Raw genomic sequence first — 15,069 nt, 5'->3', positions numbered from 1 at the left:
TTTTTTTACTACATTCAGCCTTTCGGGTTCTTGGAAACATGTTTTTTTTCTTCTATTAAATCACTCGTAACTGTGTAGTATTTATATAAAATAGCTAGGATTCAGGATATAAAATTAGGTTCAATAGAAAGAGATAACGTCTTAAACATGTCGTTTTGAGTATTCGCAATAATGTCGTAAGAATATTAAATCGATCAACTATTTTATAAAAGTGTATGATGTAATATTATAGACACCAACAAAACTGAAATAAGAAACTGTTTCAACTATTTTCTCTTGTTATTTCACGCACGACAAGCCCGTACATCTGTTACACGTAATCATGCCTTAATAACACACATCACTTTCCACACGTCTCTTTCAACCATGCTGTCAATAATATAAGGGAAACAACTCTCCGAACGTATCATTCATTTTGAGTTTTACATCCTAAAATAGAAACACGGATGGGCTTCCCCCATTGGAAAGGAACGAGGATGTCTGACGTCACGGGTTTTGACGAGTACTTGGCGGATTCCGTCCAGTCACGTGCATGTCAGGAATGTTGTTTTGTTTTCGCCACATGGTCAGAAATAAATACTAGAACTATCAGAATCAGACTGTACACACTGTCGGTCGCTGGGACTCGCTGAACGGGCTGTGATTTAAATTGTTAGAACTCACAATAGCATACACTGACACAGACAAGGTGTAGTCTTGGGACCAGGCTTAAACTACGTAAGTAAAATAGGTGTTTTAATTATAATTAAATTTCTTTAATTGTTATGGGGGTTTTATTTATTTATTATTATTATTTTTATAAAAATTTTATTCAGTCAAATGAATGTATAGTATGGGGATTTTTATCAAATCAATGTTATTATTTATTTATTTGTTTATAATTTATTTTATTTATTTATATATTTATTGTTTTTATCTATTTATCTATTTTGTTTATTTTGTTTATTTTGTTTTTTATTTTATTTTAATTTAGTTTTGTGTATTTATATAGTACTGTATGTAGATGTATGTATGTATGTAGTATGTATGTATGTATGTATTGATGTATGAATATCTATATATTGTATGTATGTCGAGGTTGACTATTACATACATAGATATTAACGCACTGGCACAGGGGATAATTAAATCCTTTCTGGCCTCAAAAATTGTCCCATGCCGTTGCTGGGACTCGAACCTGTGGCACCGATTCGCCCGCAAATTGCAAGACTAACCACGATACGCTCTGAGCTATCGAAGCTTCCATAAAAAGGAAGTTCTTTAACTCAACCATATGCATGGGGCCTACAATCTACGCGGTCGATATATGTATGTATGTATGTATGTTTGTATGTATGTATGTATTGATGTATGTATGTGTCATTATGTATCTATGCATGTATCTATGTATGCTGGTATGTGTCTGCCATAAGTGTCTAAGTATGTATATATGAGTGTGTGTTCGTACATTTATACGTACGTACGAACAAACAAACGAACGAACGAACGAACGAACGAACGAACGAACGAATGAATGAATGTATTCACTACTTCATTTAGTATCCTCAATACTAATTGGTATTTATTATTATTATTATTATTATTATTATTATTATTAGTCTTTGAAAGTCTTTGAAAATGGCAGGTAAAAGTCTTTGAAAGTCTTTGAAAATGGCAGGTAAAAGTCTTTAAAAGTCTTTGAAAATGGCAGGTAAAAGTCTTTAAAAGTCTTTGAAAATGGCAGGTAAAAGTCTTTGAAAGTCTTTGAATGTGTTGGTCTTTAAGGCTATGAACCCTTTCTTGCTACTAATGGAAAAATGAATCGTGTTTTCTCTCTAAGATTATGAAAAAATCACCAAATGTTTGACATCCAATAGCCGATGGTGAATAAATCAATGTGCTCTAGTGGTGTCGTTAAAGAAAACAAACTTACTGCCTTGACTTACTGCCTTGATTTACTGCCTTGATTTACTGCCTTGACTTACTGCCTTGACTTACTGCCTTGACTTTCTTTTAGCTCTTTTCCAGCCAGTGCACCACGACTGGTATAGCAAAGGCCGTGGTATGTGCTATCCTATCTATGGGATGGTGCATATAAAAGATCCCTTGCTGCTAATCGAAAAGAGTAGCCCATGAAGTGGCGACAGCGGGTTTCCTCCCTCGATATATATGTGGTCCTTAACCATATGTCCGACGCCATATAACCGTAAATGAAATGTGTTGAGTGCGTCGTTAAATAAAACATTTCCTTCCTTTTCCTTAAGCATATGTCTGACGCCATATAACCGTAAATGAAATGTGTTGAGTGCATCGTTAACTAAAACAGTTCAATCCTTCTTCTTCTTCTTCCTCTTCTTCTTCTTCTTCATCTTCTTCTTCATCATCTTCTTCTTCCTCCTCTAGCTGTGTCCTGTTTGTGTGTGTGTGTGTGTGTGTGTGTGTGTGTGTGTATGTGTATGTACGTATATACGTGTACATATAAACAGGAAGGGGTTTGGGGACTCTCGACCTACGACAGTTACACACAAGTAACTGGGGCAGATGTAGTAGATTACTGTATGATCCATATCCGCTTTACTGCATGATTCAGTTTAAGTCCCACAGGAACCCAGGGCGAGGGGTGGTGGGGGTGGGTGGGGTGGTGGAGTGTTGTGCCCCTCGCTTGAAGACACAAATGTAGTTTGTTTTCCTACTGTATACAGATACAGATTAAAATATGGCTTGTGCACACACACCCCCACCCCCACATCCCCGCCCATTCCCGACTAGCACTAGACACTGTGTCCCCTCCACTAACCTCCATATAAACGTAAATAAAATGTGTTGATTGTGTCGTTAAATAAAACATTTCCTTCCATTATATAGAGTAGAACAAAAATGTACATAGTAACACATTGGAAAGAGGAGACACTTCTGTTCATTCCTCACATACACTTGTAGATCAGCACTAGCTTTAACACCCCACCCCACAACACCCCACCCCACCCTACCCCCACCACACCCCACCCCCATATCATATCCTAAATTATTTCGATCGTAAATACAAACTTCCTGGTGTAATGACAAAGCCGGGGAATCCCAATTTATATAATAATAGTAATGACAAGTAAATAAAATAAAATGCTGGCGAAACGTTTAATTATGTTTTCGTGGGAATTTCAATAGTAAGTACCTAAATATGTGTAATACTGTATTATTTACAACTGATACACAAATATACTGTTTAAATATCTTACGTTCATAGCATATAAGTATTTTTAAGGTCGTGCAGTCATATCGAGTGTACTATTTTCCGTTTGGACGAAATGACAAAGGACACGTTTATTTTTAGCACACGTTGATAACGTTCTTTGTGTGGTACGAAGAATACCATTTAAACATGCAGGCTGTGTCTGTATATCAGTGTATCTGTCTGTGTCTGTGTCTCTCTGCATGTCTGTCTGTCTGTCTGTTTGTCTGTCTCTCTCTCTCTCTCTCTCTCTCTCTCTCTCTCTCTCTCTCTCTCTCTCTCTCTCTCTCTCTCTCTCTCTCTCTCTCTCTCTCTCTCTCTCTCTCTCTCTCTCTCTCTCTCTCTGTATGTGTTTGTGTCTCATTCTGTTTGTCTGCCTATCTTTCTATCCGTTTGCCTGTTTCTCTATGTATGTATCTCTCTCTGTCTTTCTATGTATGTATGTATGTATGTATGTTTGTATGTTTGTCAGTCTGTCTCTAATTGTGTTTGTCTGCCTTTCTGTGTTTGTTTGTCTCGTTCGTTCGTTCGTTCTCTCTCTCTCTCTCTCTCTCTCTCTCTCCTCTCTCTCTCTCTCTCTCTCTCTCTCTCTCTCTCTCTCTCTCTCTCTCTCTCTCTCTTTCTCTCTCTACCTACATTTAAGTTATTAATTATATAAACGTATACTTTTAATTTTAAATATTTACATGAAAATATTGTCTGTATATTTTGATTCAATGTGGAATAACCTGTATTAAGAATCTTATTAAGACGTTTCCAGGTCATAGGGTATTATGTGCATATTCAGGGCAAGCTGTTGTAGCGCACGCCTGTTGTGGGTACAGGTGCCGGCCTTGGAGAAATGAGAAAACGTATTTAATATTTAATTATAGTCGTACAAACGCTCTACTAGTTGCAGGAGCAGAAAACGTATTTATAAATGTTTATATTAAAGGGGCTATCTTGAACTTTGCAGCCATTTTAAAGGGTATTTAGGGATATAAAGTATATTTATATTATTACCATCTACTTCTGTATTTATGTTGTGTTTTTGTTACTTAGAATATAAATATAGCTATGACAAATGCATTTCTCGACGTTGTAATGTTTTATAGTATTGATATTTACTTATCTAAAAGTTGAAATAATTCTGTCAGAGGACATTTCAAATATATATATTCGTATAATGTTTTATATTTAAAACATGTTACGGTAAAATAGTGATTTTGAACACAGGGATGCTGTTTATTTTTGTGGAGGTGGATGGTGGGGTCGGCAAACGGAAGTGTTACTATGGCTGATAAATCGAGATAGTCCCTGTAATGCATGATACTGGTTTCTCAGCTGTGCCTAGAGCTAATGAATAAATATTATCTACAGACTGGCGAATACTAATTTAAATGAGCAAACATCTTGTGTTTTAATGAGTAAAACTAAGAAAAGTATCAATATTGTTTCCTAATCTGTAACTCCCTGTAAACTGAAATCATGAACGTACGAGACAGGGGGAAGGGAGTGGGTGCAACTGCCCCCTAGTACTGGAGCAAATACTAGAAATCAAATTCGGGCAAAAACGATAGAGATATTCGGCCAAAATGTGCTAACCTGAGGCCTTTTGCAATGTTTTTCCATCATTCTACCCTCAAAATGAGTTATATGTATAGTGATTAGTTTGCAACCCTGTATAGCTGTTTGGCGGTAATTGTAATATGAATAAATGTTGTTATCCAGATTTGGGAATTTTCGTTTAATTCGGACAAAAACAAGCCTTACCCCTACACAAATGGGACCCCGTACGCCTGAAATCAGAATAAATAGTTTATTATATCTTACTCTGCAAAAAATGTAAGAGAAAAAAAGCATTTTAGATAAACTAAACTGAAGTGTTGATTTGTCTTTAATGCATGCCTTGTTTTTAACTGTTTCACTTTAAATGTAATCGTGAATTTAAAACACATGACCAGGAGAATAGTGTTTATTTTTCTTAAATTTAGCTGTAACAGTATAGAAAACGTAATACCGTATTTTATACATTTTTTATAATTGGGAATATAGTTTAAAATTAAAGTTTGTTTTATTTAACGACACCACTAGAGCACAGTGAGTTATTAATCATCAGCTATTGGATGTCAAACATTTGGTAATTTTGACAATCTTAGAGAGGAAACCCACTACATGTTTCCATTAGTAGCAAGGGCTTTTTTATATGCACCATCACACAGACAGGTCAGCACATACCACGGCCTCTTGATATACCAGTCGTGGTGCACTGGCTGGAACGAGAAATAGCCCAATGAGCCCACCGACAGGGATCGAAACAAAACCGACCGCGCATCAAGCGAGCGCTTTACCACTGGGCTACGTCCCGTCCGTCGGGAACATAGAGCATAAAGAGAATAAATATATAGTATGGTGGTGGTGGTGATTTGTTGGGGAGGGGAGGGGGGGGGGGGGTGATATTGTTTGCTTGCTTTTTTGTAATATTTTCAAGCCTATATTTAACTACGTACGGTTTAAGCTCATTAATTTTATTTCATTATGGTATATGTCAGATTATTGCCAATGAACACACGATCTTTGAGAAAGGTGGAGTTAATTGAATTATTCAGTGTCCGTCGTGATAAATTATGTAACTTAATGTTCAAGCACGCTGTTCTGGTCATACACCTCATCTCCGTCTAGGCCTATCTATGGAGGGCAGGAGGGATAGAGAGAGAGGAGGGGGGGGGTCGAGAGACATTGACAGAAATTGTAATATAGTCGCTTCCAATTATATTACAATTGCAGCGTTACACTACTGTGGCACTTTTTGGGGAGGGGGAGGTCGTAGTGTTGCCAACTGCACCCCTCCCTTGTATGCTAGGTAACATGAACAATGGAGGCTGCACGTTTTTCCATCTACTATCATTATGCTAAACAACATAATGGTATCACTTTAAAACGTGTTCTTCCCTTTCTGCCATCATGCAACTACAGTTTACAATGTGCTGGGGTGTCATCTAACAAACGGTCTTTTCCTTCCATTTCAATCTACCGGTGTCAAACACGAAGTCCTAATCGCCGTGGTATCGAGGCGAGAAAGAGAGAAAGCCGAATATCTTGTTCCTGTATTTGGCTAACAATGAATAATTGAGCTGTTTTGTTTCTCCCGGAGGTCACTATCACGTTGACGCGAACACACATCGCCACAGTGCGATAAGCAAACTAACCTCTGCCTAACACAGAGGAAGAAACCCGCAAGGACTCCATTAGTTACATTAAACACGCGGCTCTGCCAGCTGGGATCGATAGAAACAATCTTGGTAATCAGTGTATAAATAGACGAGAAAACAAGGTTGTTAAGTTTGTTAAGTTTTCGCAAGGACATACGGTAAACTGTACTGGCTGTCGTACTCGTGTCGCTCGGGGTGTAGCTCAGTAGTAAAGCTGTCGCTCGATCCCCGTCGATGGTCCGATTGGGATATTTCTCGTTCCAGCCAGTACACCACGGCTTGTATATCAAAGGCCGTGATATGTGCTATCCTGTCTTTGGGATGGTGCATATAAAATATCCTTTGCTACTAATGGGAAAATATAGCGAATTTCCTCTCTAAGACTATACGTCAAATTTACCAAATGTTTGACATCCAATAGCCGATGGTTAATAAATCAATGCGCTCTAGTGGTGTCGTTAAACAAAAACGAAATATTTTTCTTCTTGGAGAGGTTGACTATTTCTCTTAAGCCTTAAGGAAAAGTTTGTTTTGTTTAACGACACAACTAGAGCACTCGGCATCGGCCGTTTCTTATGTTCACGTGGAAAAGTTTTACAATTTGATGTTAAAGAATGTTATTTCCTCCATTTTTATCTTTTTATTTTCCTCAGTTTTATCAAAAGAAAATGTGTTTAACGACACTACTAGAGAACATTGATTTATTGGATGTCAAACATATGGTCATTTTGACAGTCATAGATAGGAAATACGCTACCTTTCTCATTAGTACTAAGGGATCTTTTATATGCACCATCCCACATACAGGATAGCACATACCACGGTCTTAGATATACCAGTCGTGGTGCCCTGGCTGGAACGAGAAATAGCCCACTGGGCTCACCGACAGGGATCGATCCTAGATCTACCGCGCATCAGGCGTGCACTTTACCACTGGGCTACGTACCGCCCTTCAATTTTATCATGTCAAATGCTGAAAAATGCCTGAAATATATGTTTACAAATATACGTCCACAAATCAGGCCCAGACCAAGGAGGGGAAATCACCGTTGTGCTGCCCATCCCCCTGCGAACGTCCATGTGTGTGTGTTTATAATTAACCCACTTACATTCAGGCCCAGTGTCTTAACCAAGTTTGTAAATAAGTACATAATGATACGAAATGTTACGAGGTTTTTTATTATTGTCTGGTGTGTGTGGGGTTTTTTTTCTTCTGTGTTGTTGTTCTGGGGTGTTGTTGTTGGGGTTTTTTTTTGGGGGGTTGGTGTGTTGTTGGGGGGTGAGGGGTGAGAGGCTGAAGGGGTTGCTAGTTTTAAGATGGTTGTTGTTGTAGTTTTTGTTGATGTTTTGTCGTTGTTGTTTGGCTTTTAACATTGCGTAGAATTCAGTATTAATGAACTCGAGAGAGAAGCGATCTAAATCAATCAATTCATAACAAAGTTCATTTGGTGTCGCACAGTGGAACAGATATCCCACAAGTATTTCCTCCGCACCGCATGTGTTTCCGTGATTAGCGTATAACCGTGACACAGACGGAAGTCAAGGATACGTTTCTCTAAGGCAGTCGTTGTTTGGTGCATTTCGGCTCTTTGACTTGTTTGAGCATCGCACATGACGATTACCCGCTAAGTCCCGTCAAGTTGTTTCATCTCCTGCAATGTGACAATTCCAACTTAGGAAAAGACAAAAACGTTTTAACACAATCCAAATTATGGCCGTCGGAAACGACTTCTCCAAAAGCCGCACGTAATCTGGTTGTTGGCACGATTCTGGTTTTGTTGTGTGTTCATAAAAATTGCAGTGATTGCCCAAGAACATTTCAAACAGAATATTTATCTATTTTTTCTGTGTTAAAACAAACTGATTTCAATGTCATCCTCCTGTATGCTTCATAATCTTCAGAGACAATAGAAGTTTTTTTCATTGCTGACGATTCGTTGTCAATGTTACGTCATATGGGATATTATGAATAAATAGTGTTGCGACTTGGGCCTTAATAGCCAATCCAAGTTTTACGAAGGACAATTGATTACTATAGGTGTTATATATCACAACGGTACATGGATGACGTCCAACGAATTGATGACATATACAGCTGTCTTAGAAGGACTTAGTGACGGTTGTCCGTGCCATACGAACGGCCTTTATTACGCATCTGATATTATTTTATTGTAAAGAAAGAAATTTAATTTTTTTAATAAAGTAAAACAAATATATAATATGATAATAAATAAATACAAACATTGTCCATTTAATTTCGATTAAAAGTACAATCTAATTCCCCCATCATTTAGCAGTGTTTGCCAGTGTGAAACAAAGACAGTTACTGTATTTTAAACCCGCTATATCTAATCTAACCATTTCCATTTTTAACACTGCGTACTGGTGTAAAACACAAACACCACTACAGTTCTCATGTTCTCCCTTATTGTTTGCCATTTATCTTAATGATTTTGAAAGTTATTTAAATAATGAACATTGTAATGGAATAAAGATAAATGATAATCCTGTAATAGACTTTCTTAAAATACTTATTTTAGTTTATGTTGATGAAACTGTTATTGTTGCTAAACATGATTTTGATATGCTCAATCGTTAAATGTATTCTACAATTATTGCATTAGATGAAATCTGACTAATAATACAGTAAAGACAAAAGTTATTGTTTTGGGTCAAACGGTCCTAGATCGCCAGTGTTTACTATGAATAATAACATGTTAGAAGCAACTGATTGTTATAAGTAACTCGGAGGATACTTTTCAAAGAACCACACATATTCATTAGCAAAGAAACGTATCGTGGAACAAGCCACAAAAAGCTATGTTTTTACTTGAATTTCGAATATGTAACCTCAATTTGCCTTTTGACTGTCAACTTAAATTCTGACCAAACCATTTTACCTATTTTATTATATCGTTGTGAGATATGATGTTTTGAACCTGGTTCTATTATCGAAAGCGTACACACTGGGTTCCTAAGAAGTATTCTTAGCGTAAAACGTAGTACACCTATGTGTATGGTATATGGTGAGCTTGGAAGATTTGTGAAAATGGAATGATTGGTTATTGGTGTAATAGTGTATATGTTAATAATGTGAATAAGTTATCTCTTAGAATATATAAGGCATTACTATCTGATTATACTAATTCATCCTATACAGATAAATAGTTTTAATTTACTAAAACTGTTTTTAATGAAACTTGATTTAGTTTTGTATTGTTATCCCAAAATTATGTTAACTACGTTAATTTGAGTAACGTTATGTTAGAGAAACTGAAGGACCAATATTTGCAGAATTACTAATTGCAGAATTGTTAAAGACAGCATTAAATTGTAGCCTTATTGATCACTATTAAATAAAAACAATAGATCCACCTTGGTTAAGTATCTTACTACCAACCACAAGCTACAAGTCGAAGTTTCAAGGTGGGAGAATATTCTTAGAAATGAACCTAAATGTTTATGTGATGAAGATGTCGTTGGTCCTGAATATCGCTATTTATTTCAAAGCATTTTTTTCCCAGTAAAGCAAGATGCATCTATATACTAAAGTATTTCTTTACTAGACCCAATATGGTTAAATACCGTGGTTAGTACGAATATTAAGTACTAAATAGCATTTGTAAATGTATTGACTGTCTTTTGAAAACATTTAAATCCCTAAGGTAATTCATTTACTTATTTATTTATATATTTTATTATTTTTTAAATTATTATTTAGGTAGGTAGGGCTGTAATAATATGCATTGTACGTGCAGTAGAGCTATTTTTCATGTATCATTTTATGTCATCTGGGTTCAGATAAAGTTTTAGTCTGTTCTGTTACATTCATTCTTTATTGATTTTGAGCTAAACAGCTCATACGTTACATGCAGAAAATATATAAATATATAAATACACAAATACACAGGTGAACAATGTTGACACATAATGAAATAATGTACAATGGAAAGTAAACAAACAAACAAACAATAAATAAATGAGATAACTACATAGTGTTCTTTCTTAACTGGGTAGCTTGATACAGATGATTTCCTAAATTGCGTAACTGCTTAATGTTATTAGTTGAATAAATTTATAAACAGATGGGTTTTAACAGTAGTAGGGTTTAATATATAACCTTCTTAATTCACTATAAATACCAGTATAAAATGAAATTCCTCTTCAATATCTTTATCCCAAATTAAACATAATTTATTTTGTCTGTCAGTATTATTGTATCTGCCAGTTTCAATAGCTAGACTGTGATGTTAGACGGTATCGGTTTCACTGTAGATCCCCGGTCTAGCCTTCTCCATCAATGAACACTGTTTACTGTGTAAAACACAATCACCATTACAGTTCTGTACAAAAACGAACTCTGCGACCCACCCTATCTCATTTACTAGTATAAAGCACAAACAACACTACGTTTCAGTTTCATAAACGACTACGTGTTTTTACATTTGCTTTCATACAGCATACTTGTGTCGACTGTATTTTAAATAATACAGTGCACATTTAAATAGGCAAGATAAAACCTGACTTGAGTGTTTTAGTATCACCAATAAGGCATATGGTATGTTAAATACCCTTGAATATTACACCACAAAATGGGATCTAACCGTTAATACAAATAAAACGAAAATAGTAGTCTTTAGAAATGGGGGTAAACTTAAATATAACGAGAAATGGGATTATGAGGATCACCAGTTGGAGGTAGTAGACGAATTTAACTATCTTGGACTGTTACTAAGTTATAATGGTAAATTTAATCGGGCACAGAAAAGACTGGCAGAACAAGGACGTAAAGCACAATACTGGATCATGAATATTTGTAATAAGAACTATTATAATATTGAAACGAAGTTAGCGGTATTTGATTATGGATCGGAAGTCTGGGGTTTTCACTCAGCACACGACATTGAGAAAGTGCATATACAATTTTGTAAACGTTCATTGGGTGTACATAATAGAACTTGTAATTACTTTGTTTATAGAGAATTGGGACGATTTCCACTAGCTATTATAAGAAAGCTGAGAATTTTTAAATATTGGATAAACCTTGGTAGTACGAGTAATTGCATTCTAAAAGCTGTGTACGAGGAAATATATGAGTATGGAGATATTTGGCTAACGAATATTAAGCAGGAATTAGATACGCTTGGGCTAAGTTATATGTGGAAATCGACCCATACCCATATCAGTTTTTATTACATAAACTCTAGTTTTAACCCGTAAAAATGGCCACTAAATTTGGTGAATTTACAAACCTGTAACAAATTTGTATACAACAGAGTGAAACAAGATTCTGTGACGTTGAAATACCCTTAAAAATAAGACTAAAACACGACTCCATAATCGTTGCTTCTCACCCACACGTTCGTTTTTAACAATATGAAAAATGCAATTTTCTGGTATTAGAAACACCAGGATGACCAGAAACACTTCGGTTGTACGGAAATGGATAATCTAAACAATAAAATATAAGTAATTTTTGATTTCATTAGCCTTAGTGTTTAAAAACTAGGGTCCGTGCCTTTAATGCGAATTGTATATAACCAACATGCGCCTTTGACTTAATACAATATACATGTTATAACATGGTTTTTGTTTATGTTTCAAGATATCATCAGCAATGCCAGAATCCAGATCTGCCGAATCGGTTCTAATGATGGAGACTGACCAATCAGATTCCGAGTTTAACCTTCCGTCCTGGTCAAAGGGAGCTTACTTGACCTGTAGTGAAGAGGAAATGCTTACGACGTCACTTCCTGTTTACGATCCTGCTAAATTTGCACGTGCTGGAAGTCCGTTACTCGTCCTTACAGACTTTCCACTATTGTGTAATCAAGACGAAATTGATGAGGTACTACACTAATCATAGTCAGTCACTAGAATTCTTATTATAGTAATTGGGCAACAGGTTTTTCTGTGGGGGTTTTTGTTGGGGTTTTTTTGTTGTTGTTTTTTTTTTTTTTTTTTTTTTTTTTGGGGGGTGGGGGGGGTTGTCTTCTTCTGACATTAGGGGCTCCCTGATAAAGAGCTCGCCTGATGGGCGGTCGGTAGAGGATCGACCCCCATTGATGGGCCCGTTGGGCTATTTCTCGTTCCAGCCAGTGCACTACGACTTGTATATCAAAGGCTGTGGTACGTACTATCATGTCTATGGGATGGTGCATATAAAAGACCCCTTGCTACTAATGAAAAAAATGTAGCGGGTTTCCTCTTTAAGGCTATATGTTAAAATTACCAATTGTTTGACATCCGATAGCCGATGATTAATAAGCCAATGTCCTCTTGTGGTGTCGTTAAACAAAACAAAACTTTAACTTTTTTGTCTTCTGATGTTTGTGTTGGGCAAGGAGTTTTGTTTTTGCTTGGTATTAAATTCTAGATTTTATAAATTCTTTCTTCTTTTTCTCCTTTTTTGTTCTTCTGTCGCTTCTGTCGCTTCTTTTCCGTTTACTTTTGCTTCCTTATCTTCATTTAACGGTAACATTTGCACACCACACACCAATAATTCTATATTGTTTACTATTTTAAATCTGAGTTGTAAATTTCTATAGCATTTTGTGTTTATATTTTTACAAATATTTTTTATTATGTATAATAGTTTGGTAATCGACTTGGCAAACTCACAGATATTTTACATTTATCAGAGTTTAAAAGTCTGGACTTTGGAACAGATTTAGTAGTCAGTATTTTTTAAATTGAAACAAGGCTAATGAATCTCTTGGGAACTTCTCGTGGTGTACAAAAGCCGTGGTATGTACTATCCTGTCTGTTCGATGCTGATATAAAGCATCCCTTGTTACTAATCGAAAAGAGTAAACCATCAAGAGTTCGCAGCGGGTTTCCTCTCTCATTATTTGTATGGTCCTTAACCATATTTCCGGCATCGTATAACCGTAATTACTAAATGTTTTTTTTTTAATAAACCGTTTCTTTCTTTCGTTCTCTTGGTGACTGACAGTCCACCATCATAACGTCGAAGCAGTCAAAAAAGAGAAAGAAATGTTTTATTTAACGACGCACTCAACACATTTTATTTAGGGTTATATGGCGTCAAACATATGGTGATGGATCACACAGATAATGAGAGAGGAAACCCACTGTCGCCACTTCATGGGCTACTCTTTTCGATTAGCAGCAATGGATCTTTTATATGCACCATCCCACAGATAGGGTAGTACATACCACGGCATTTGTTATACCAGTCGTGGTGCACTGGCTGGAACGAGAAATAGCCCAATGGGTCCACCGATGGGGATCGATCCCAGACCGACCGCGCATCGAGCGAGCGCTTTACCACTGGGCTACGTCCCGCCCCACGAATCAGTGAATTGGCAGGATTAGAAGTCTGAGCTTTTCATATCCCTTTGTGGTGCCGACGTACATAATTCTGGCTGTACGTACATTACACAAAACCAGATCCAAAATAGGTGGGTGGCAGAGGCTAAAAAATAGTGTTCTAGGATGGAAATGTTCATTAATTTGTCTTCACAAAATTTTGACATGATTCATTTTCAGTTTTTGGTTGTTGTTTTTTTTGTGGGGGTGGGTGGGGGGTTTAAATTATTATTAGTTTAGACAAAATAATAAGGCTCTGTAAATTATGTGTAAATATTATCCATTTTATATATTATTATTATTATTATTTATTATTATTATTATTATTATTATTAATTTACTTATTTCTTCCAGGAAGCTGTGCAGACGTTACCCACCAGACACACGAGAGACTGCCGGACACACAGGACACTGTTGATGCTTGTGTCGTTTCTTGGGATCGCGATGTTGGTTATTGGTTTCCTATCATACGTCCATGTATGAAGTGATGCTTAGTGGTTAATACATATGTACATTAAACATTGGCGGGAACAACAATGACGACATTATGCATTAGTGTGAATGATGATGAATGTTTCCTTAACTTGCAATGTGTCCTGCCATTATTTCGTATATTAAGCGATGCGAATAGTTCATATATGTTTTTTCCTTAACTTGCAATGTGTTCTACCATTCTTTCGTATATGAAGAGATGTTTGGTTGTTCATATGCGTTTAAGATTTACAATAACTAAATTTTGAGTGTGGTTGATACGAATAACGTTATCGACTGTTATTTTGCATGTTAAAGGGACATTCCTGAGTTTGCTGCATTGTAAGATATTTCCGACTAATAAAATATTTCTACGATTAAACTTACATATTAAATATATTTTCTTGTTTAGGATATCAGTGTCTGTATATTCAATGTGTTTCTGGTCGTCTCAATATTTGTAAGAAGCCCAAACTGGAGTTTGTCTTCAAATAATTTCGTACGAATGAAAAAATATTTTTTAGGAAATAAACTGAAATTTAACCTAGTACAAATATTCGAACGATCAGAAACACGATTAATATACAGCCACTAATATTCTAAACAAGAAAATGTATTTGATATGTAAGTTTAATCGTAGAAATATTTTATTAGTGGAAACATCTTAAAACATTGCAACAAACTCAGGAATGTCCCTTTAAGATTTACAATAACTCAATTTTGAGTCTGGTTGATATGAATAAAAGTCATCAGTTGTTATATTGCATGTTAAGAAAGTTACTGACAAACACGTTGTGTTTTGTAGCAAGTATACAGTCTGTATTACACTTGATACCATACGACAGGAGTAGACGTCCGTGTATGTCA

General features: G+C 36.1%; 1 protein-coding gene across 1 annotated transcript; it reads left to right on the top strand.

Moving 5' to 3' along the window:
• Positions 1–513: 513 nt before the first annotated feature.
• Positions 514–14,588, top strand: LOC121388053. Its single transcript, XM_041519257.1, has 3 exons — positions 514–717; positions 12,005–12,247; positions 14,086–14,588. The coding sequence occupies exons 2-3, from the start codon at positions 12,017–12,019 to the stop codon at positions 14,212–14,214; spliced, it is 360 nt and encodes a 119-aa protein (XP_041375191.1). The 5' UTR covers positions 514–717; positions 12,005–12,016; the 3' UTR covers positions 14,215–14,588.
• Positions 14,589–15,069: the final 481 nt, after the last annotated feature.

The sequence above is a fragment of the Gigantopelta aegis genome, chromosome 14 (assembly GCF_016097555.1).
Source record: "Gigantopelta aegis isolate Gae_Host chromosome 14, Gae_host_genome, whole genome shotgun sequence".
NCBI lineage: Eukaryota > Metazoa > Mollusca > Gastropoda > Neomphalida > Peltospiridae > Gigantopelta > Gigantopelta aegis.
The sequence above is the reverse complement of the archived record's forward strand: the minus strand, read 5'-3'. Positions and strand labels throughout refer to the sequence as shown.

Excerpts from the sequence above, each read along its gene's own strand:
- LOC121388053 (XM_041519257.1), top strand. The coding sequence starts at position 12,017 with ATGCCAGAATCCAGATCTGCCGAATCGGTTCTAATGATGGAGACTGAC. Across the intron at positions 12,248-14,085 it reads ATCAAGACGAAATTGATGAG|GAAGCTGTGCAGACGTTACC; the intron begins GTACTACACTAA and ends TATTTCTTCCAG.